At 48.0% G+C, this 24,316-nt stretch overlaps 1 protein-coding gene across 1 annotated transcript in view; it reads right to left on the reverse strand.

Annotated features, from left to right (window-relative positions):
- The window catches only part of Pard6g (par-6 family cell polarity regulator gamma), a 72,789-nt gene that overhangs the window by 25,459 nt on the left and 23,014 nt on the right, over nucleotides 1-24,316 (reverse strand). Inside the window, exon 2 of the mRNA XM_052201494.1 lies at nucleotides 15,402-15,624. Coding sequence (XP_052057454.1) covers nucleotides 15,402-15,624 — 223 coding nt within the window. The remainder of the gene's footprint in view (nucleotides 1-15,401; nucleotides 15,625-24,316) is intronic.

Genomic DNA, 24,316 nt, shown 5'->3' on the forward strand with positions numbered 1-24,316 from the left:
GCCTGCAACCTACAGGTCCATACGATGTCAAGTACTCTAGTTTGCATACTCCACCCCGTGGACGTCTGGGGAATGGGGATCTGGATTCCAGATCCTGCGCTTTTTCCAACCACGACTCCTCATTCCTCTCATAACTGTGAGGTCAACCGGAAGCAGATTTCTGAGAGCCGGGTACCTTCCTCATGCCAACCTGCCTCCCCACTTTCTATTCTAGGCTCGGAACTACCCCCACCCCTTCTGCTGTGTGCCTTTCCCAGGCACAGGAGGCACCAGGGACCCCATCCTCTGCTGACTCTCACTTGGCCGAGGAATGGTTGCCTCCCACTGTTCCTTGAATGCTCACCTTGGAGGAGAAATAAAGGAAACACCCGGTCTTGCATTTCTTACAGAGATCCGAGTCACAGGCAGGCAGGGCCTTGGCTAACAGCCCTCCTGAGTTTGCTGGACACCACTCTGAAGATAATAGGTCCGGGAGAGGCAGGATAGAATGCACCCCTGAAATCTGGGCTGCAAGGCTCTCCTGCACCTTCTGCAGCTTCAGGTGTGAACAGGAAGTGCATGAGAAATAACTTCATGGCTACTACATGGCTTCTGGGGACTACCTGGCCCTGGCCTGCTCAGTGGACTGCTTGACCTGACACTCCCAGGCTGTGGGCAGAAGACAGACTCCAGGCATCCACATGTTGTCTCCACCCCAGGGTTGGCTCGACAGCTCGGCTGTGATTCAGTCTGTATTTATGAAATACTGCAGTGGTTACCAGAGAGCACAACCATAATTGAAAAAACTGAAAATAACTGTTGGCAGAAAAGCCCATATTTAGGGCAAACCTCTTTCAGTAATTCCCAGGGCTTTGTGAAGTCACCCGTCCAGACAGATTGCAGAAGTCCCACAAAGGAATGGGAATGCCAAGGTCTGGGGGTGGGGAGGGATAGACTACCAGGCCCCGCCCATCCTCCGCTGTGGGCCTGCATCAACTCTGATAAGGTGAGATCAAGAAAAAGAGGATAGCAAGTCCTGCTTGAGGGGACACCAGCAGACTGTCCATGCTTCTCTATGGACAGCAGGACATACTGGTGACAAGGATGTCCCTTCTCTTCCTCTCCTTCAAGAAGATTGCTAACTTCTAAGGCCCCCGGTGTGACACCAGGAACCCACTGTGGGGTCCTTTGGGCCACTCTTGGCTGTCTGGCACTAAGGCAGTACTTCTGCAAGCATTCCCTGTCAGCTCACGGACACCCCCCCCCATCCCCTGAGAGACTCAAGGGTGTCTTCTCGAAGGCCCTTCACTCTCAGACTCTTCTCTCAGCCGTCATCAGACCAGACCTCTCCAGGAAACCTCAGTGGCTAGAAATTCAGAAATACTGCTGACAGAAGCATGTGGGAAACGCTAGATTGTGATACCGTCTAGTTATAGTACATGACTTGCCTACCAACTTCACTTGTTTAAGTCGTATAATTCTGTGGTTTTCAGCAAAATTCAGAGTTGCACGGTTACCACCCCACAGTCTAATTCCAGAGTGTTTTCATCACCCCTAAAAGAAATCCAGAACTGTGGGTTCTATCCTCAGCTAACCACCCCAGGTGGGGATTTTTCCTGGTTGATGGGCTGTTACAGAGTTTATTTACACAAGTAAGAGCCAGCGTGGATGCAGACCCTCCTAAGGTCCCTCCTTCTGTTGTTAGGAAAGCGTACTATGTAAAGATCCTGGGTTTTAATTCCTGAGTAAGCCTTCTTCCTGATGTTCAAGGAGGTCTTCAGTCCACGATGACAACCCAGAGCCAGGCTTAGGAACCCATGTGGATAAGGGTCCTGTGTGGCAGCCTCAGTGACAGTGAGGGGCAAGCTGTGGCAGCACTGGGCATAACTGTAGGTCTGTCTCTTGTGTAGACTGTCCCCGAAGGACATTGTACAACCCACAGACATTTGGTCCAGTGAAATTCTAGCTAGCAGGCCTCGTTTGAACACATCTAGTATTCTATAATTCTAAGTCCAGCATTGAGGGCATGGAGGATGAGGCTTTGGAGACAGGGACAATCCTGGCCCATCACCCGATGCTGTGCGGCTCAAGAAAGTCTCATGACCTGTCTAGAACTCAGTTGTGTCCTCTGTAAAAAGAGCAGTTCCGCTTCGTAGAAAGACTGAAGGGGGGAAAGCTTGCACTCTAGGAGAATGTAGGTAGAAGCTGGCATTGCTGAGAGTGTGTGAAGTCTGCAGGGAAGGGATCCTGGCCCCACCGAGGGCAAGGAGCCCTTGGTACTGTCCTAGGTCCTGGATATACAACAAAACCTTCCATGTTTGGGAGGCAGAGCTCACTACCACCCCATTCTCACTCACAGTCAGCAACTGTGCCCACTGCCATGAGGGAGAACCTCCACAGTACCTTCACCTATGGGCCTCCCATGTATCCTGAGGTTTTAACCCCTCCTGTCTTATACTGCAAAGCAGCCACACCGTATGGCGGTGGGAAACGGGTCTGAGGCATTGCCTGGATTGACACTGGACTACCAAGCATCTTACAGGACGAGGCATGCCTTGCAGCAGGAAAGAAGGTCTCAGAAAGCTTATTCCAAAATTCCTTCTGCAAACCCCGAGGATCAAGAGCAGTGACAGATCTCCGACCAGCTTGTGCTGCACCGGTCGGTGTGGCAGGATAGCTCTCTCGCCTAGATCTAGTGCCGCACACATGCCGGCAAGTGGGCTATGGACGAAGACCCCTGTCCATGCTGTGTCTCTTTCCGTGCCTTAGCACAGTCCCAGAGGCAGCTCTCTTGAGCACTTGAACTTTCTGTCCATGATGGTGCTTCCTGTGTTTTCTCTCCCTTGTATATGTTCTTTGAGCTTTGCTGACACAAGAAAACCTTGTCCAGCTGGGAAGAGATGAGAGCAAACCATTGCTCAAAAGGCCCAGTTCCTTACTACGGCTCACAGACAGCAGCCTCCATGTGAGTTCCCGAGGCAACACAAACATGGAGTTCTGCCACAGGATGAGAGCGTGGGGAGCTCAGGCACAAGAGTCCCACTGTTTCTGTGTCTGTGCTCAAGTAATAGGCTCTAAAGATATTAAAGCACTTAGACTCTGGTCTATGAGAAATGCCAGTGTACAATATGAACACATTTGCCTGGGGACAGAATGCTATTAAAAAAGCCTCCTTAGGTCTCAGCTTGGTCCTGGAAACAAGATAGTTGACATAGATAACCTTTAACCTGGAGCAAATCTCACAATTTTCTGATTGTGACTAGCAGGAGTTCAGTGCGCATGTGCAGTCTTAAGTATGGGTGTGCACAGGTATAGACAGTGGACGCCAACAGCTGTTTGCTGTGGCAGCTGCCATCAGGGAGACTCGCTTCAAGTTCTGGTTTGTTTTCCAGCATGTGCATCCCAGCCGTCTAAGCCTTGGACCTAAACGCTGTCATCTGTGTCTACATTTGTGCCTGGAGTTATCCTGAACACCAAAAGCATGTTTTAGGCGAAGTCACTGTGACCACACAAATGTTTCCATCTGATCTTTAAGAAATCATTAGCGATCGTGACAGCTGGGGATATGGCCCAGGGGAGGAGCACCTCCGTGCATGCACGACTTGCGTTCTATCCCTAGTACTAGGGGGAAATCCTGGCAGATGTAGCAGTTATGACAGTTGATGCAGTATGTCTTACAGAGGGCCCACATGACACAGGGGGATCCTCTAACCATTCCCACAACTAAGAGCATTTTCCTGGGAGGTCCCTGAGCCTGCCTTCCCCACTGAAGTCATCTATCTGGCAGGGCCCCACCTCCAGCCTCGAGAACCCACAAACCTGTATACTAAGGGTCTATCCGATCCCTTGTCCTGTGATCTGGCTGTAGTCTTCCCTCACTCTGGGAGGGAGGAAAATGATACAGAGGGATGGACAGACAGTCTTCAGATCTTTCTGGAGCAGGAATGTTAGTGCTGTCAGTTCTGGACCCTGCTCCTAGCAAACTCAGTGCGGAACACTGGAATCTCCAGAACTCCTTTCCTACTAGAAAGGATGTTTTACTGGTTCAGAAAGGCCCAGGGAGATGATAATCGGAGTGGCGGCTCTGCATGTTCTGACATGAACTGGAAAACACCTTCTTGGCCCCAGTGTGTACCTAGACAAATCACAGAGGTGCTTAGCACCACAGTTCCTAAGACTTCGCCACAGAGTATCTGTGCATAGGAGGCAGGGATGAGACAGTGGGCAAGGTGGCCACAGCTAGCAGGCAAAGGCCTGAGGCCCTGAGGAATGTATTTTAGCATGAGACAGCTATTTCTCAAGTGATTTGCTTTTTGAAAAAAAATGTAATTCCTTGCCTTTGATCTGGAATATCCAACAGGGCCAGAGACAGATTTCAATTATAAAAGTTCTTCTCTGATGTTTTATAGTAATCTGTACCTTGAGGTACCAAAGACTGGAAAGTTCTGAGGTGGACTGTGGTAGCGCTCACCTAACAGTGTGGACATGCTGACAGCCACTGAAACATGCATCTATAAATGGCTAAGATGACAAATTCACAACATATTTTATAAAAAGCAGATCAGTTTGTTAGTGTCCCTATTATCCATCATAGTTTCATAAAGTCTGCCCAGGGTGAACACACCCCCAATTCACTGTTACATAAAAACAAACCAAAAGTAAGCAGCTCTGAGTTCAGTGGGAGTCTCCCCGCAGCCTTCTGCCTGTGTGTGCTAGCTGCAGTAGAGCGGCTGGAAGAGGAACACTCGCACACAGGTGGTGACCCCTGTGCTGACCCACTTTCCCACAGGGGAGGTGGGAGCTACAGAGATAAGGGCAAAACAGGAAGAGAAAGGTGCTGTGTAAGAGGAAACCAACTCTCCCCAGCGTTTCTGGAAAAAGAGAGCTCATGATGGAAAGTTTTGTATCTCTGGACTCTGAACAGGGAGAAGCAAATCACGCCCGCAATGACCTCCTCACCAAATGCACAGAAGTAAGGGCTCTACACGTGTGCTCTCAGGTGACGGCTGAGACTCCTCTGTGTGCTGAGTCATGGGGAAGTTGGGCCGCAGGCTATGTCCCAAGACTCCTGGGGCTGAGAGCTGAGGGGAACCTAGGTTATATAAAAGCCACACATGGGGAATGAGGTCTGAGGGGTCTGGACATGAGAATTCTTACAGAGGGGAATTCCTGGAGGTGACAGCGTTTTGGGAGAGTGAGTTGGGACTAACATGGATGGGACAGAGGTGGGGTATCCTGAGGGCCCTATGGAGGCTAAGAGTGACAGTGTAATTAGGATGTGCTCAGTGAATGGAGGGAGGCCACTGAGCTGTGCTACTGCTATTACATACAATCCGTGGGAGCGTAGGAGGAAGGAGACGGTGAGATGAGCCAGTCGGCTTAGCTGGGGAGCACAGCCAGGCGGAGTGTGGGGAAGCCGTCCATGATGTTAGAAGACAGGCTGGAGTCTGGAATGGATACAGGGAAAAGACTAGAAAACACACCAGAAGGGGTAAAGATACCACTTGGTTGGTTTTAAGTGGGGAACTGGAAACCATGACCTGAGAGAGTTTCCCTTCTCCAGGTGGCTTCTAAAGATCCTTCTCTCTGGTGAGTCCTGAGTTGGTCAGACTGCAGGATGAACTAACTGTGCCCGGGCTGGGCTGTGCCTCCACTGACTGACATGCTCCACTGGTATGCTACCATCTGAACAAGGTCTCTTCTGATACTGTAAGCTTTGTGAATAGACTGGGGTACAACATGGGGCCAGTGTCCATGTCTTCTCCTAGGGACTGACGCGAGTCAGCATCTACCTGTCTCAGCCCAGCAACTTTTGGCTTTGGATTCAGAATTACCAGCAACTTGCTATGTAAACAGCTCCTGAGCTTGGTCGCTCAACAGCTGCACATGGGTGTGTAATAAAAAGAGCTTCTGGCGGAGACTGAGAACTGTGTTCATGAATTTCAGGTAGTCACTGCGAACATGCCCCAGATGTCCCAGTGTTCAAGGCAATTCGAATGTCAAGTTTCCCTGGAGAACTGGTCGTAGCTCCAGCTGACCTGTTGTGGGGGCCTCACATTTTGCTTTCTCTGAAGCTGCCTGTGAAGAAGAGCTTCTCCCCAGAGCTCCCTAACCCATGGACAGCTCCTTAGTGAGCACCTACTATCTGCAGGCCTTAGTGAGCACCTACTGTCTGCAGGCCTTAGTGAGCACCTACTGTCTGCAGGCCTTAGTGAGCACCTACTATCTGCAGGCACTCAAGGAGATTGTGGCTTCCAGCATTCCTACCTTGTCTTCCCAATGCAAATCTCTGCTGGCACCTCTAAGTGGACCCTCACCCCATTTCCCGCCCTGCCTGACCTCCCACACGACTTTGTGCCTATCCCAGATGTTCCTGTTCTCACTCCACAGTCCATTTCCAACGATATGGGCACTGCCTCCTCACAAAGCCTCCTGGGCTGGTCTGACGCTGCAGCCTTCCTTCAGAGCATCCCTGCTCATTCCGAGCAGGGCGCCTGTCATCTGGAGAAAGCACTGCAGGCTGCTCAAGGGCAGGAGCCTTGACCTAACCTTGTATTCCTAGGAGGCAGTGGAGTTCTCAGCACAAAGGTTCCTGATAAGAAAAGATGCCCAGTAACTGCGCGGCTAACTGGACCAACCCTCGGAGTTCTGGGTGTTAATGGGGAGTGAATGACAAGTCTCCCAGGGTGCTGCTGGTGGTGGGGACAAACGCCTGAGCAGGGAGTGGCTGCCCTGTTATGGTGATGATGGCGGCCTATACACTGGAAGCTTTTTTGAGGAGGGCTCTAGAGTTTATGGTATAAAGTTTGAGCTGGCTGACTTAGGAGCCAACATCTGGGTCAAAGGGGACAAAACAAGACTGTGACTTCTGAGAGATCACGTTTCTGAAAATCTCTGTGCTGAAGCAAATGACCCCAACCAACAACAGCGGTCACTGTCACAGCAAGGACCTGGAAATCCCCGTCACCCTGGCTGAGCAAAGGCTGCTGGGAGTGGAGGAAGATAAGGTGAACTTTCACTTACTCTGTCTGGCTCAAGGAGGTTCTGCCAAGGGTTCAAACCAACTGGAGCTCAGGATCTTTTAGGTCACAAGGAGGCAGGGCCATTTGCCTTTCAGAGTAGAGCCCATGGCAGGTTTACTTGGAGACCCTGTACTGCCAGACCCCATGGGTAGCTGTGGATCCCCCAGTGGACATCTTTGGATAGCATAGCCTGCATGTCCTTGAGGGGAGGTCCTCTACCCTGTAGGCCTGCTCCTGCCTACCACCTCTGCTGGACTTCTCTGTGTAAGCAGCCTCTGCTGGCCTCTCAGGAGGCCTCTCTCAACCGTTCTGCAGGCGGCCGCCAGGGATGCATGCTTCATTTTCTTCACAATGCACACAATGACTGGACTCTCACTGCTCATTGTAATCTAGCACGTGGGCCCCATCAGCAGATACCTGATGTGCTCACCACAGAACCTAGGAGAGACTGGCAAGCTTTTGGGGAAGGGGTTAAACGCTTTGGTTTGTACATCTGAGATAAGTTACCGTGAGACAAGATCCCATTGGCAGTACTGTAGTCACCAAACAGCCTTAGTGGTGTACACAGGGTGCAGGCTTACCCAGCAGCCACTGTAGCTGTCAGAAGAATTCCTTAAATATAAAATAACTAGTAGGTCCCATGACAGGATCCTAACTTACTCTGGCAGTAAGGGGGACAGCCCTCTTAGATTATCTATTACATGATTTTTTTTTTGTTGTTGTTGTTGTTCTGAAAACCACATCACCTTGGCTCCAGGGTATTGTCAGCCTAAATTTATAAATAAACCTATTTACGGCCACCCAGTGAGCAATTCTGATGCCAGAGAGACAAAACAAGATGACATTTGCAGCTTTCCAACATACTGATTAAGTGACAGTGAACTAATTATACCATCATGTGAGCTGCTCACATGAGCAGTATCCACACTGCCAGATGACATGTGACAGGAGGTCAGACTCTACAGACTGACAAAGGTGAGGCCAAGAGGAGCATCCGTGGAAATCAACACCAGGTGCCGGGGAGGCAGGATCCCAGGGTGTGGAACAGCCCAGGGACAGCCACCATCTGCGTCACCCCAGTCACTCTGGCAGGAAGGCTGGCCTTTGTCATCGTGTCTAAGAAGAGAAATTTAAAGACCATGTTTCCATAGGGCATAACTATGGTCAAAGATGCTTCAGATATAATGCTGAAATCCTACCGAGGACAGGAACATGGAATTAAACACCTTTGCTAATCTAATTGAATCCAACAAGACTTTTTTTTATCCCAAGAGAGACACTGACAGCTCTATTAAATTGCTCCACGAAGCTTAGAATGCAGAAAGACTGGGAAAGTCAGCCACGGTACTGAAGGTGCTGGGCCACACACCAGAGGCACCCACCGGTCACCATGACAGGGTGATGCACATCTACCCACAGCTGCAAAAGGATGAAGGTCCAGAGCCAGGCCAAGATCATCTCCATGGTGTGGGTACAATGGCCTGTTTAATGACAGCACATCCGAGGTCTAGAACAATTTTCCAAACTGCTAAATGCTGACTTGGGACAGGCGATTATTCCATGTTGCCCAAGTTTTTCTACACAAATCATGTACACAAATCAGACAAACAGAAACGTCTTAAAACAACATCTTATAAAGCATTTCTCAGTCAGGTGTATTTTTGACATATTACACCAAATTAAGAATCAAGAAACCAAATTATAAACACACTCGGGCTGACCATGTGAGAGAGGCTAAGGCCAGAAAGAAAGAAAAGCATTAGTTCAGCAGGTGTGAAAATCTCACCATTTGCACATCAGGTCCCTGCTGGGGCTGCTGGAGAATATGCTAATTACAGACCAGCTAGCCAGGAAGGACACAAGGACACAAGGCAGACAAGCTGAGGCCCACGGGGCAGCTGAGTGGGCTCCCAGACAGCCGCGTTCCTCTGGGTGGTGGGTGCCTCTGGTGTGTGTGGCTTTTCACAGCTGCCTCAGCACATTCTCCCCACGCCTACTCCGAGCCAGGGCTGCAGGCCTGTTGTTTTCCCTGTGTTCCCACGGCAGTGTAGTGAGGCCTTTTTGGCCCTTTAAAAAAGCAAAACAGAACAAAACAAAACAAAACCAAAAAAAAAAAAAAGACAGAGAAAGGTTCCCAAACGTCAGGTTTCTGGGAACCACAGCAGTACAGATGTCCAGCAAAGAGCTGAGAGCCAGCCCCTGTACGCACCAGGGCAGGACAACACAGCGGGGTCAGAGCAGCAGATTGTACCTTAGAAGCAGCACTAGGCCGCCTCTGAGGAAAGTAACACAGGGAGCTCTGGCTGCTCACTGAGGGTTCCTTGAAACCCTCCTACCAACCTTAGAATCCAGGAGAGGCACTGTGAGCAGTGCTCTTATGCTTTGTACTTAAAAATGAAACACAACTCAATTAAATGAAATACAAACAAATGTAACCTCACCCAACTTCTGATACAATGAAGCATTTGCAATTAATCCTGCTTTGGTCATTCTAAGAACCCAAAATGCCCAGAACAGCTAAGAACCACAGCTTAGGTGCAACATACGTGTTTATGTTAGGAACCCCGCCCCACCTGCAGTAGCCTACCTTACCCTGGGCAGGGCCTGGAGGCAGACAAGATCATGGGTGCCACTGGTGTTTAAAGGACTTACTTGATGAATGAGTGGTAATAATGTTAGTGTTTGTACTTCCTGTTTGTTCTGCTAAAAATAGGAGGAGACACAGTGAGCATCCCTCCCGGCCTTGGCTCTGGCTCCCAAGTGTTCCTGTATCCACTAGGGAGGGGAGGAGGGAAAGGCAGGCAAAAAGAAAAATGAGCCACTGAAACTCACCCGGGGCTGCAACCTAGGCATGCAAGCCGCACTTTCTGACCGCTCTGTTGTGGGCCTGCTGCGCTCCTAGCTCACATAGACAGAGCATTAACGTGAAGAAGAACAGGATGAAAGCTGTTATTTACCAAAGGGAAAGCCCAGGGTTTCTAAGAGTTGCCCCGGAAAGATGGTGGCTGAAGCCAACAAGCTTCGAAGAAAGACGCCTGAAAGAAGTTGGTGAGACTGAAGCCAAAGTCCTGCCATATGCCCATCCCAAGCCTCCATGGACAGAATGTCTTCAAGAAAACATCCCCTAACCAGGACCCAGTCAGACAAAAGGCAGGTGGTTCCTGGCTGAGTGTCTGAGGCCCAGACACAGTCTTTTGTATAAGTGGGGACCCTGGACCTGTATGAACCATAAGTCTTACCACAGGAATTCTTGTAAACACTCCTCAGAAGCCAAATGTTCTTCCCGGACCGGCTCACACCTGGGACCCACTCCTGCCTGGGTCTAGACCACCCCAGGGCATAGTTGACACTGGACGTGGCTTCCCCCTGAAGCATGTCTCACACCCAGGCACAGCTCACATCTGGGCATGGGTCACAGCTGGGCTCACATACACCCGAAGAATGACCCAGGACGTTTCTGACCATCAGGGAAGAGGTGATTTTAAAAAAATTTTCAAGCAAATATGTTAATTAAAAAGTCATATTCTGGGGCTGGAGAGATGGCTCAGCGGTTAAGAGCACTGACCGCCATTCTGAAGGTCTTGAGTTCAAATCCCAGCAACCACATGGTGGCTCACAACCATCTGTAACAAGATCTGATGCCCTCTTCTGGAGTGTCTGAAGACAGCTACAGTGTACTCACATATAATAAATAAATAAATATTTTTTTTAAAAAAGTCATATTCTGGGCAAGATGACCCATATTGAAAGACAAGAGTTGCTGATATCTCCATGATGTCACCCCTTGGAAAAAAAGTCAAAGTATTCACACACAGTAAGGATGGTGACTCCTGGAAATAAAGGCTGGAGAAAGTCCTGGGACCCTTGTTAAAGGCTGTATCTTAGAGCAGAAGAGCGCTCCGTGACTGCTCGGGACTACTGTCAGCAGGTGGCCCTGGTACCCAGCTCTGCTCAGCTACAGAGCATGCAACTGACCCATTAAAGTGCACACTTTCATATTCAGAGAGATCTCTAATTCTGTGATGTGCATGCGTGGCTTCTGAACTGGTTAGTGTGGGTGTGTGCATATGCACATTTTACTATGCTCAGGCCAGAGGCCAACACTGTCTGTCTGTCTGTCCTCTGTCACTCTCTACCTTCATGCTTCAAAAAAGGTCTCCCAAGACTGAGCTAGGTTGGCTGCCCTTCAGGGACCCACCTTGTGTTGGCTGGTTGTTTGCTTAAATTGACAGACTGGAGTGGTTTGAGATGAGGAGACCTCAGTAAGAAAATGTCCACAGCAGACAGGCCTGTAGGCAAGCCTGTGCTACATTTTCCTAACTAGTGATTGATGTGGAGGGGCCAGCCCATGGTGAAAGGCATCATCTTGGGATATATAATAAAGCTAACTGAGCGAGCTGTGAGGAGCAAGCCACGAAGCAGTGCTCTCACACAGGCTCTGCGTCGGCTCCTCGCAGTCCCTGCCTCGCTTGGGCTCCTGTCCTGAATTCCCTCAGTGATGGACTGTGCTGTGGAGGCCTGAGCTGAAAGGCCTCCCCATGTTGCTCTTGGTCATGGTGTTTTATCACAGCAACAGAAACCTAAGTCACGCCTGTGTCTGCCCAACCCCAGCAGTGGGGTGTCACAGGCACATTGCCGACCTGATCCTTCTCACTGGTGCCAGAAGTCCAAACTCGAGACGTTGTGTGGCAGGCACTTCCCCGCCTGAGGTGCCTTTCTAGCCTGGATGGACTTACTGTCTCTGTGAATGTGTTCATCCTGGACTTCCCATTTACACCAAACTCATTACTTAGCACCTTTTCTCTCTGGAAAGACTCTAAGAGCAGTACGAGTTAGTAAAGTCAGAGCCATGGACAAAAATATGTTTGGGCATCAGGGGCCTCTAGTCATGACACTTTCACCAACCAATCGGCTCATCGCCTTGCTTCTGTGACTGACCTCGTGGCCAGTGGCTCTGAGCACGCTTCTGTAACATAACCTCTCCACGAGGCACGGCCAGGGCTGAGAACATTCGTCAGCGCTCAGGCCTTAGGCTCCGGGCCACCGTATGGAGTGAAATCACCAACAGAAAGAAAGCAAGACCAAAATGGCAACAGTGTCAGTGGACAGAGGGTGTTAGAGACGGATGCCGCCTTGCAGTAAGTCCTCAGCCAGGAACGGACGCATCAAGTGCAAGTTCTCCAGGGACCAGAAACCACTGTAAGCATTGACTTAGGGTCACATGTAAATATTAGCAAACAATGTTGTCAACCACAGATCCCTTCAATATCAAGATCATGACCTCTGGCCCTGGGTCCCAGCTTAGTTCCCTCAGCACACTGTTTGTGATCTACAAGGCCAAGAGGTGGTGCTTAGCAGGGTAGTGTTCCCTCGATGGGCATGCGCACTTGGTCTTCTGTTCGCTGGCAGGTGGATTCCTGAGTTTTGCTCATTTTGGGGCAGCTGTGAATGGTACTGTGTGTGAATCTTTATGTGGCTATTTACCCCACACAGGCTCTGCTGGCAGTTTTAGTTGAAATGGATACCCATTTTTCATTTTATCATTATGTCCTTGTGAGTCTTAAGGGAAGAAACTATTGTAAGAGGCAGACTGAATATTTTGAGCACAGTTGGGAGCTTCATACATTTATGAAAATGGTAATGTAGTTTCTTCTTAAAAACCTGTGTCGGTCAGGGCTGGAATGATGGTTCCCATTTTAGAGCATTTACTGCCCTTGAAGAGGATTTGAGTTTGATTCCCAGCACCCACACCGGGCTGCTCACAACCATCTGTAACTCCAGCTTCTGGGGATCTGACACCCTCTTCTAGCCTCCACAGGCACTTCCATGCACCAACCAGAAGTGCACCAGCGCGCGCGCGCTCGCACACACACACACACACACACACACATACACACACACACACACTATAGGAAATGACCTGGGCCTCACTGGTGGGGCTGTGGTGGCACCACAAGAAGGCCACAATAAGAACTAGCCTCTCCAGACTAGTGGACACTTGATCTTCATGGTTATGGGCCAGCAAGTCTGCCCTGTAGACATACATGTCCAGCTGTCCACAGACATACAGATACTTAGACTCTTCCCCATGCACAGTTACTCCAGTAGGGACCCCGGAAGGAGGGTGAAAGGAAGGCTCTGAGCAAGCCAGAGGCGTGATGAGGACCAGGATCGCCCACATGGGCCCGGCCAAGAGTTCGTAGACAGGGGAATCCGGCAGCACTCCAGGAAGCAGATGTCACGCTCCCCTCAGACAGGATGGTGGAGCCCATGAGAAGGACCTGAGCTCATGTGACAGAAGGGCTCACTCTGAGTGCCATGCTGCTTCTCACAGCAGAGGAAGAATAATGAGGAGGAAAAAGAAATGATACTGACAGGCCGCCAGGCCTCCACACTGAAGGATGGAAGCTGCCCCGAGTGTAGGCGAGGCTGATGCAGCCCCACCCGAGCTGCCGCCCACTCCAGGTTCAGCAGCTCCATGCTGAGGGGCGTGCCTCCCTCAAGATAGGCTCTACTGGGACCTCAGAGCCCCACTCCACAGCCAGGAAGTACAAAACCATCAGCTTCCTTCAGGATGGGAACAACAGGGCCCATGCGCATGTGTGCCAGCTCTCCATAGCCTCCACCTCTGGCCCCAGGAGTGAGGCTCTGGGCTGGGGTCACTGTGGCATAGCCAAGACCCAGCCCTGGGGCCCTAGTAGTCTGGTGGAGATGAATCACAGGCCGCTCTAAGAACCTGTAGTAGGTAACCTCCAGGGAAAAGAAGAGGAAAACATGAACTAATCGGAGCAGACTGAAACTAGCCTTTCTGAGAAGACAGTGTCAACAGATGGGCTTTTCCAGTGGCGTGATGGGCAGAGTTCCAGGAAGGGGTAGTGGGATGCAGGGACCAGCTGCAGCTACCACAGAGGACGGAGAAGACATAAGAGGGCACTGTAGGCTACAGGGAGCATGAGAGTCCGGATTCCAAATGCCTCCGAATCCCTGTGAGGCACGGACGGCTCTAGTTATCTCTCAGCATCAGCAGCAGCATGCGGGTTCTGCTATGACACAGATGCCAGCATGTTCCAATTTTGTGCCAGAGAACTGGACTAAAGTGAGGCCCAGTGTCTCCTCTGTCCCCATACCCACACATAAGAGTGGCGCCCATCAACAGGCCACAGACTGTCCATTGGCAGGCTACGTGTTATTCATTCACAGTAACTTGGGTAGTGCCATGCCACCCCCACTCTGCAAACAACTAAGATGCAGGAAACAGACGGCCTGGCCAACGGTTCTGAGCCTCACGGCCAGCTCCACATCTCGCCCCCCACTTCCTCACTCAGCACACTACAGCGGCTTGCTCTGGGTCTTTTGATGAAAAGCCAAGAGAAGGATCTAAGGTCACATGACAGATGTGCCCACACCAAAAAGGCCAGACTTGTAAGTGCCACGCTGCTCCTCAGGGCGGAGCGAGAAAGAAAACTAGGTAATTCCGAAGGATGCTGGGAGCACACGCCTGTGCCATAGCCCTTGACAGCAGGCATGATTGTCTGCAGCATGGCTTTACCGGGGCCTCTACTGGCTCCTCAGTTTGAGTACACTGCACACACAAGGGTTCACCACTCAGAAAGGAAAGACACTCCTCTCCTGGCCAGTGCTCACCATGTTCAAAGTAGGTCTGCCCCAGGCAAAGGGTGATGATCAGCGAATTGATTATAAAACTGTTCTTTTTCTATTTCTAAGCTTCCCTTGCAGCTAGCTCTTTCCTTTAGCATCGTATTTTTAAATGACAAGGCTCTGCCTAGCTTAGATGTGAGAAGAAAAATCTTAAGTGCATTTCTGAGAGGAAGGCAGGGTGAGTTCAGAGGAGACAAGGCTGCCCTCCCTACCCCATCCCACCCGCCTTCAATCACCAGCCTACCTATCTCAGTCGTTTGCTTCAAGACAAAATGGCGCCTGCTTATAATGCTAGGGCTTTAGAGGTTACAGCTAGCCACAGTTATACTTTACAGTTAATGTTCCCTAGTCTTACAAAGATGTAGAACATGCATACTCACTAGGGCCCTCAAGTTTAGTTCTTAGGAGACAAGTGCCTCTTTGTTACTGAATTCACTTGCCTCCAGTTAAAACACCAAAAATATCAGCATTATTTTATTCTTCATAGAAGACTGAAAGTATTTGTGTTATTCTTCCTACATCTTTAAAGGACAGAGGTCAATGCTATTTAAGGTGAAAAAGGCAGTGTAATTACTTTTAAGACCTTTAAATAAATTAGTATTGACCTGAAAATTAATTTTAAAGTCTACTGCTATGGGCCAGAAAACTGCATCTCGGAGCCCTACACCAACAGTTACAATTAGCTCTATTGTTTTTCCTGAAGTGATTGCTATGGGCACAGAGCGCACAGCTTCCCCATACCTCGCTTCTGGATGAAGACACGAAGCAAGGGGTTTGCACTGGAGACCGCCTTGCAGAAGTTGTCGTCATTGTTGATGGGCAGCAGGTCCCCGTGTACATCGGCATAGCCGATAGTCACTTCGGTGTTAGAGATGTGGTGGGTGTGCACCACCAGCTGGTAGAAATCTTCAAACTTCCCAGGCTTGTGGCGGTCCAAGGAGAACCTTCGGAACTCAGCGCCAAACTACAAGGCAAGAGACGAGGAGAGTGAATTCTGGGGAGAGACCTCGAGAAGAAGGCACCATGTGCTCAGAGAACAACAAGCTAAACAAGTCCCCAAGAGGCCACGGGAAGCCCCACGCTGCAGTCTTGGGACTGAGCAAGTCGAATCCAATTTTTTTTTTTTTTTTTCGAGACAGGGTTTCTCTGTGTAGCCCTGGCTGTCCTGGACCTCACTCTGTAGACCAGGCTGGCCTCGAACTCAGAAATCCGCCTGCCTCTACCTCCCAAGTGCTGGGATTACAGGCGTGCGCCATCATGGCCCGGCAAAATTGCAACATTTTTTTTTTTGGTTTTTTCTTTTTTTTTTTTGAGATAGGGTTTCTCTGTGTAGCCCTTGCTGTCCTGGAACTCACTCTGTAGACCAGGCTGGCCTCGAACTCAGAAATCCGCCTGCCTCTGCCTCCCAAGTGCTGGGATTACAGGCGTGCGCCACCACCGCCCGGCTCTCGAATCCTATTTAATATATATAAAGTGTATTTTTAATTTTTGTTTTAAAGTTTTAGGTTTTCAGATGGCTTTTTTTTTTTAAATCCCCTTTGTTTTGATTAATCCTCCCTGCTTCCTACCCCACACTGCTTAAACCTTTCCACTCACAGAATCCACTATCAAGTTACCTATGCTCTATCTTCCTTTAAGCAGCCCACCATGGCCTCTCAATTGTTTTCTGGCTTCTATAGTAACTCCAGGTAAACGGAAGGAGGATCCACACAGGGGACGAGAGAGTGATGCTGTGCCGGCTGCCGGAGGAAAGGGCATTGACTAGGAATCTTACAAGTGAGGACACCAACCTGCCACACACTTGTGACCACTCGTGCAATCATGACACTTCGGTTAGGGGTGACCAACTGCTTTTGAGTGGATTTAATGCCCACACCATAGGAGGGAAGCCACACTGGGTATACTGAAGCCTGTTCAAAACCCACGGCAGGGGAAACGGAGGCCGCAGGGGGAACTGGACACGGCTATTCAGCCAAACTGACAACGCAGTGAGTGAGCCATGTTCTAAACACGTTTCTGACCACAAAGGCTACTCTAGCCTTAACCAGAGAAGGTTCTCTTTCCAGCGAACCGTGGTGAATGAAGAAGCTCACGGTGTTGATCATGGCTGCACACCGTGTTGGGAATAAGTGACTTCAATGCCTTTGTACGGAAGCTTGGAGAGAGCACTGTGGAAAGCAGGCAGAAGGAACGGAATCGCTGGAAGACGGGGAAAGGACTGTGGAGTGCTGCTATCCGCGGCCAACACAAGGCCACTGCAGTCATGAACTCACAGTGGCTGCAGATGCCTGGCCCGGGTCTGCACTGGAACGGGCCCTTGGGCAGTCAGACAAGGATGAAGGGGGAGCTCAGGGGGCCTTACCCCTCACTGCTGAACTAGAACTAGTTGCTATACCTAGATCCAGGGAGACGGGGAAGTCATTGCCTTCTAACTAAATGGGTCACAAAACAAACCCGAAAGTCCCCAATATTGGAAGAGGACTGGCAGGGAGGAGGGAAAAACATGATGGGGGATGGGAGAGGTAAGAGATGTGGGGGGGGGGAGGAGCACTCAAAATCAGAATGCACTATATACAGGCACGAAACTGTAAAAACAAGAAAATATCTTTGGAAAGTTAGAAAGAAAGGAATAACGGGGAACTAAAAAAAAAACCCAGCTTCCTTTTGAAAGAGCAGTAAGCTTCCGTCGCTGCACAGTAACAGGCGGGCGGCTCCACACACTCAAAGGCTCCGGGACCCGCTTGTTTTCTGCAGACCCTGGCCCTGACCTCGTAGCCTGGGAGCCGCTCCCAGGGCTATGTTTGCCTCAGAAGACCCCGGCCCACAGCCTATGTGCCACCTCTTGGGTCTGCAAGGAAATGGCCACGGTCAGTCTGGCCTGAGAGCCTAGCTCAGACTGGTCTTCACTATAATTAAGAGGTAAACAACCGGGCTCCTAAGTACACAGGGTTAAATGTCGAATGCTACACGAGAATTGCCCGCAGAGCACCCGGACATTATACTGGGCAAGTCATTTCAAGTCACTGGGGCTTGTATCAGAAATCACCCACAATGCTCTCAGGTTTGGGGCTGTATCTCAGGAATTTGTGTTTTTAAGAAAAGTTCCCAGAAGTAACCGGTGCTAGAGTCTGGGGCCACATACGGAGGACCAGTGAGTGGCTTAAGGAAAACAACCTGCAGAGGTCTGTGTGAAGACTGACTTGCCTGAGAGGCAATCGCTGATCCCACTTCTTGCAGGTCACACAAAGCAAAGCCAACCCCTTACCTACCTCCCCTGCTCAGGACACACAGCAAAGAAACAATTCAAAATGTTTCAAACCGCTATATTCAGAGGTTAGAGAGAAGTCTACTGTCCCTGCCCACACACACAGCAGGGGAAGAAGTATGATCAAAGATTAGTGTCTGCCTAGTCACATTAGCCACGGCTGATGCCCGGGAAAGGACACTGGTTCGTCTTTGCTGCAGTCAGAGCTGAAGATCTTTTACCCTGGCTCCCATTACTCAAACAAGGATGGCATTTCTTCTCGTCAAGTAACGAAGACATGGTGCCTGTGTGCGAGCAGCTAGGCAGAGCGCACTGGTCTTTCTTCAGAGGTATTGGAAACCTCTAAGACACAGAAGATAAAGCCTACAGGCCAAGTTCTATATGATTCCTTCCCAACCAGATCATAGCACATTTGCTTCCTAAGCAGGCAGTCCTCACGCTTCCCATCTGTGGCTGACCTCCGCTGAGTCTATGAGCACACCCCTTTCTTCTCACCGCAGACACGAGAGACTGTAATGGTGAGTAATGAAACCCCAGGAGCAGTTCTTTCCAGTCCTTGTTTGGGTCTCCTCAGCAGGATGCCTCACTCACCTGAGGAACTCCCTTCCCTCGGTGCTCACAGCACTGCGGACTCAGCACCCAGAAGCTCCCACACTCAACACCCATGGTTCCCAGCGAGGTTCCTACCTCAGCTTCACCTGGCATTGTCGGCACGCAGCTCAAATATTTTCCACTATTTGAACACTTCCCCCAAAATGTCTACCTTCCTGTAGCAATTTGGGAAATCAAAAGAATTCAGACTTTTTTTGACGTGAGAAAAGTCTGGGTTGTGTTTGACCTTGTCACTGGCCTGCTGCTCAGAGAGCCAGTGGTGAGTGTGTAACATTAGATGCCGTTCACATCTCCAAAGGAGATGTGAGAAGTGCATTTTATTTAGAAATTAATTATTTTCCACTTAACATCAGAGTAAACAAGGGGCCTCTGAATTAGGATTTAGTAGATACAACTCATTCACGCCATAGGATTCTTGATAAGGCCATGAATTTTTCTACCTACCAAAAATTGAAAAGCTACATGGCTCTAATGACCAGATAATACATCTTGCCTGTCAAGTGTTTCCTTTCATCAGAAGCAGAAACTGTTCATATTGAACTCACAGCAAACAGATTACCTAAATGGTTCTCAACGGTTGAGCTACTCTTGACACGTGACCCAGGGAGAGAGAGATCAAGGAGCCCTTTCCTCACCTGCTCGCCCAAGGCCCTCACTATGCTTGGCTTTGCTTTCACTGACAGCGTTTGGTTTGCGTGTGAGGAAGGCTCATGGCTGGTGTTAAGATCTACAGCAGTACAGAGCAGACAAAAAAACATTTCCCTGGTCAACGAGCAGTAAGTAAGTTTCATTAAATGAAGGATTTGTAAGATACTTATTCCAGATGACCTACAGTTATCTACCAACATCTGTACTTGTATTTCAACCATAATTTGGTAAATGTTGAAATAACTCAGTGTAGAATTTTTGAAAGGTAAATTCTATAATCCACCTCAGCCATTTTTGTTCTTATTTAAAACTTTTAATTCTTTTATAACTCCGTGCTTATATATAATTTTATTCATGTTTGTATCGTATGTATCTTGATAACCTCGGGCTCAGACCTTCCTCCCCTCCAGCCTCACTGCTAATCCCCCCTTGTGTCGCCTTCTTTCTGAGGCAGTTGCTGCATGTCCATGTGTGTATTCAGTGAACACAGACACCTATCAGCAGCTACTCTCTTGATATTTGCCAGTTTTGTTTGGTTTTGATTTGTTTGCTTGCTTTGGGGACAGGGTCTTGCTTTAGAGATAAGTTTGAACTCAGTTCTTGATTTTTCCCACCTCAGCCTGGTGAGAGGCAATTACAGAAGTCCAACACCACAGCTGGCTCATTTTAGTCATTTATACAAGGCAGGGGTGATCATTATAATACATCCAAATTATGCTGTGTCCCTCCCTCCCTCTCACACTGATGTGTGTGTGCATGTTTATGTTGCCTAAGCTGGTCTTGAACTCTCAGACTTAAGAGATTTTCCTACCTCAGCCTCCTGAGTGATGGAATTACAAGTGTGTCCCAGTATTCCTACTTCTGGAGCTCTTCACACTTGACAACTGAAAATACCACCAGTAGCAATTTAGGAGTGATTTTTAACAGAGATGTTATAGTCATATGAAAACTATTTCAACTTAAACTCATCTAAACTTTTTATTACCTAGAAGAATAGCAGATAATTAAGCATAAATTAGTAGGATGGAAGAATAGAAGAAAAATCTCTTGGGATAAAAGATAAAAGAAATCAAAGAGAAAAGGGATTATGTAACTTTTCTGATGGTAAAGATTGTGTTTATCCTATTTAAAACGTCTAATGAGAATATCAAACCACCCCATTCAGAATTCACTCTCTACATTGAAGAGTTCAGCTGGGCATGGTGATATGCACACAGACAGGATTGTGTGTGCGTGTGTGTGTGTGTGTGTCCATGCACCCCTCCCAAAGCTGCCTTGCTGGATCTAGCTAGGCCAGCAAGCAAGATACTCTATAATATATTGTATATAGGAAGGAAGGAAAGCCCTTCTTTCCCACCAGCACTCAACTCAAGACAGCTGACTCCTTTCTCCTGGAGGATTAATTCCAGGCACATGGAAAGACATATTGATGACCCGGTGAAGGTCACCTTTCCGGAAGTGTCCTTATCAAAGAAGGGGCAGCCAGCCTGAGTCATCTTCCAGCAGCCACGGGTCATTTGTGTCTTGAACCATCCACACGAGAGATAGGACCTCCTCTAATGTGTGTAATCCCAAGTGCTTATGATAACACAAAGTGTTTTTGACAAGTGCTAGGGAATCTATTTTCATAAAGCTGTCAAATGAGAGAACTAATCAAGTAATTTTTAAAGGAAGAATACTTGTCACTGGGAAATTCACACCTGTGGATCTCCTTAGTTTCCATAACTTGCAGCAAAATAAGTTGTCATTCCATTATTTTGATAATACGACATACTCCATCGGTGACCTCAGTCTTTATGTCTGCCAGAGGATAGTAAACACTGAGGGAGGCTCTCAGCTTCACCTTTTAAAGCTTAGAGAGAAACTAATTGAAATACGAAATAGGCCAGTAAGCAAAAGTACAGTATCCTCGGCTGGGGATGGTGGCTCATGCCTGGGATCCTATCACTCAGGAAATTGGGGTAGGAAGGTCACCACAAGTTCCAGGACAGCCTGGGCTATACAGAAGAACCCTGTCTCAAAAAAAAAAAAAAAGTGTAGTGACCTAAAAGTGAACATCATTTTGATTTCCCCCTTAACATATATCCATGTTCAACAACAACAACTAGATGACTACATAGTTAGAAAAAGATATATGTATAATAATATAGATCGTCTCCCCTTCTACCTCTCCTCCCCTCTTCTCCCCCATCTCTTGAAATAAAGAGCTTCCAGCTCAGTAGAAAGACCTGTCTCAAAGCAATAAGCCAGACAGTGATAAAGATAGACATTCTCCTGCCTCAGCCTCCAGATGTATGCTCCCCCTCAACCATGCATACTTACAAACATACCACACATATACAAAAAGAGTAACAAGAAAACATATACGCATGTGGAGATTAATTAAAACATATCAGAACTTACAGAATATAGTAGCGCACATACAGGGAAACTTATAGGTCTAAAAACTAAAAACCTAAAAGGAAACACATTAACCTAAACATGCGCCACTAGAAACTAAAAAGAAAGAAAGAGAGAGAGAGAGAGAGAGAGAGAGAGAGAGAGAGAGAGAGAGAGAGAAAGAGTGAAAGAAAGAAAGAAAGGAAGGAAGGAAGGAAGGAAGGAAGGAAGGAAAAGTGCAAACCTAACCCAAGCAAGCAGAAAAAAATGGACTGGAGATTAGAGGAAATCTCAAGAAAGAAAGAAAAGAGAAAAGAAAAGAAAAGAAAAGAAAAGAAAAAAGAAAGAAAGAAAGGAGGGAGGGTGGGGGGGGAGGGAGGAAGGAAGGAAGGAAGGAAGGAAGGAAGGAAGGAAGGAAGGAAGGAAGGAAGGAAGAAAGAAAACAGAAAGTTGGGTCTATGAAAAGATCGACCACATGGCACATCTTTAAGTAGGGAAAAAAATCCAATTATTCAAATCGTGAAGGAAGTGGGGGTGTTACTGTGGATCTTTAGGAATGAGGGATTACGAGTCTCCCAGTAGCATTGGCCACTGTGATAAGAAACCTGGATCCCTGAGAGATATCTGATTCTAGGACTCCTCAGGAAGCATGTGGGATGAGTCTGGCCATGGCGTAACAGCAGAAAGCCAGGAAGTTAAACAAGCCCACAAACATGGAGCACGCTGAAGGAGACAGGAACCCACCGGGAAACGTGCCAGTGGCCAAGCTGGGACAATCTGAGCAAGAAAACAAAATAGCACAAAATAAACATCGACGAGTCCACACTGATGTCAACATGCCAGAGTAAACACTTGGTAGACAGAGATTCCGTGCAGGAGAATACTAAAGAAGTTATCTGAATGTGTCACCCCCAAGGGGGAGCAGTACCCTCCACATGGGCTACGCATGAGGAATTTGCTACCAAGAGTACAGTATGGAAAGGGAGGGGAGTGCTGTCACGGTGGGGTCTCTGGACACACTTCTGTCCTTGGGGGTCAGGATGAGCATGAACAGTGTCAAGTGGCGGAGGCCGGCGTGGATGCCCGGTGCGATGGGTAGACACGCCGCTGTGGCTTTCCCTTTCAGAGTCGGATTCCCAGGCTAATGATGGAAAACTCAACACACAACAAAATCCCCAGCAAGGGCCGCTCTGTAAAACATTGACCCGTGGTCCTCAAAAGCAAAAGGCCATCAAAACCAAGGACGGTCTGAGGAGCTACCACAATCAGAAGGAGGCATCACAAATGAGTGGAAGGCCTTTTCCTGGATGAGGTCTTGGAACGTTAGGTTAGAAAGAACAGCAGGGGAAAACTAAATCTGCATAAAGTATGGGCATACGGGCAGTCAATTACCAAGTATCAGCATTGGCCCATTCATTACAAAAAGAGGTGAGTGTACTCTGTATGAGAATGCCCTGGGTCCTCGCTGCAATTTTTCTGTACATTTAAAACTGTTCTAACATGATTTAAAACATTTTTATATTAGCGTACCGAGTAACAGGTCTCCTTGTGGTCTTTTTCTCCCTCCTTTGTTTTTGCTGACCCTCTCTTGTTCCCCACACCCATGTCCCTCCCTTTGCGTGTCCCCGTGCCCTTAGAGCCCACCTTTCAGTTTCATGCTACATGTAATGCAACCTTCAACACCCTCCTGACACCACACACCCATCCCATTTCATGTTTCCTTTTCTAAGGTCACACGGGTGGAACTGAAAATATTATATGAAGCAAGCCTGGCTCAGAAGGTTCTACATGACTCCTATGAGTGGCCACACCTGAAACACTGGATACTTTGTATGGTATAGACAGATTCCAAGGAAGATACAAACTATTAAGAACTTATTTAAAAAGAAAAGAGAAACTCCGAATAACTTATAACAAGGGTATTGAATTAATTTCTAAGATGCCCATCAAGATGATTCCAGGCCTAATGCCTTCTTCACTCATGAATTCTATCAAATGTCCATATAATTTATAGCAATCTTTCATAGTCTTCAAAAAAGTATGAAGGAACACCTTATTCTAACAGGCCAATTTTGATCTGAACCAACACCCCCCCCCCCCCCAAAAAAAAAAGAAAAGAAAAGAAAGAAAAAAGCATGAGAATAAATTTATAGTTCACAATCCATCATGAAGAGGACAAAAATCCTTCAAAAATGCCAGCAGTCTATAATCATTAACATACAAAGAACTATACAACCACACCCATCATGTGAACTATGGGCAAGCAAAGTTGTGGTCACATATGAAAACAAATTATTGGAGTACTTTTCTGTTTTTTTATGTTAGCCTACCAAGTAACCAAGTAATATTAAAGGCCAAACACAACACAATCATCACAACACCAAAACCAGTAAAATAAGACTCAGTCAATTAGGACTCCAGCTAACACTGTACTTGAAGGCCTAAGGCAGACTAGTTTGTCTCAGAATTAAGAAGAAATAGAGAGTGTTCACTGTCACATTTGAGCACAGGCAAGAAGGTGAGGATGCTCTAACATTTCTATTCATAGACAGAATTTATCTAGAATTCCCTAGAGCTGATGGATGAGTTCAGCACAGTTTAAAGACATAGTATCACTACCCAAAACAAATTTTATTTCTAAAGCAGAGCAGTGAACAATCAATCTGGGAGTTAGAAAAAAAACAATTCTAGTCATAACATAATGAAGGGATACAATATGTAGAAATAAAGTAAACAAAAGACAAGAAAACTC

This window comes from Apodemus sylvaticus, chromosome 13 (genome assembly GCF_947179515.1).
Source record: "Apodemus sylvaticus chromosome 13, mApoSyl1.1, whole genome shotgun sequence".
Lineage (NCBI taxonomy): Eukaryota > Metazoa > Chordata > Mammalia > Rodentia > Muridae > Apodemus > Apodemus sylvaticus.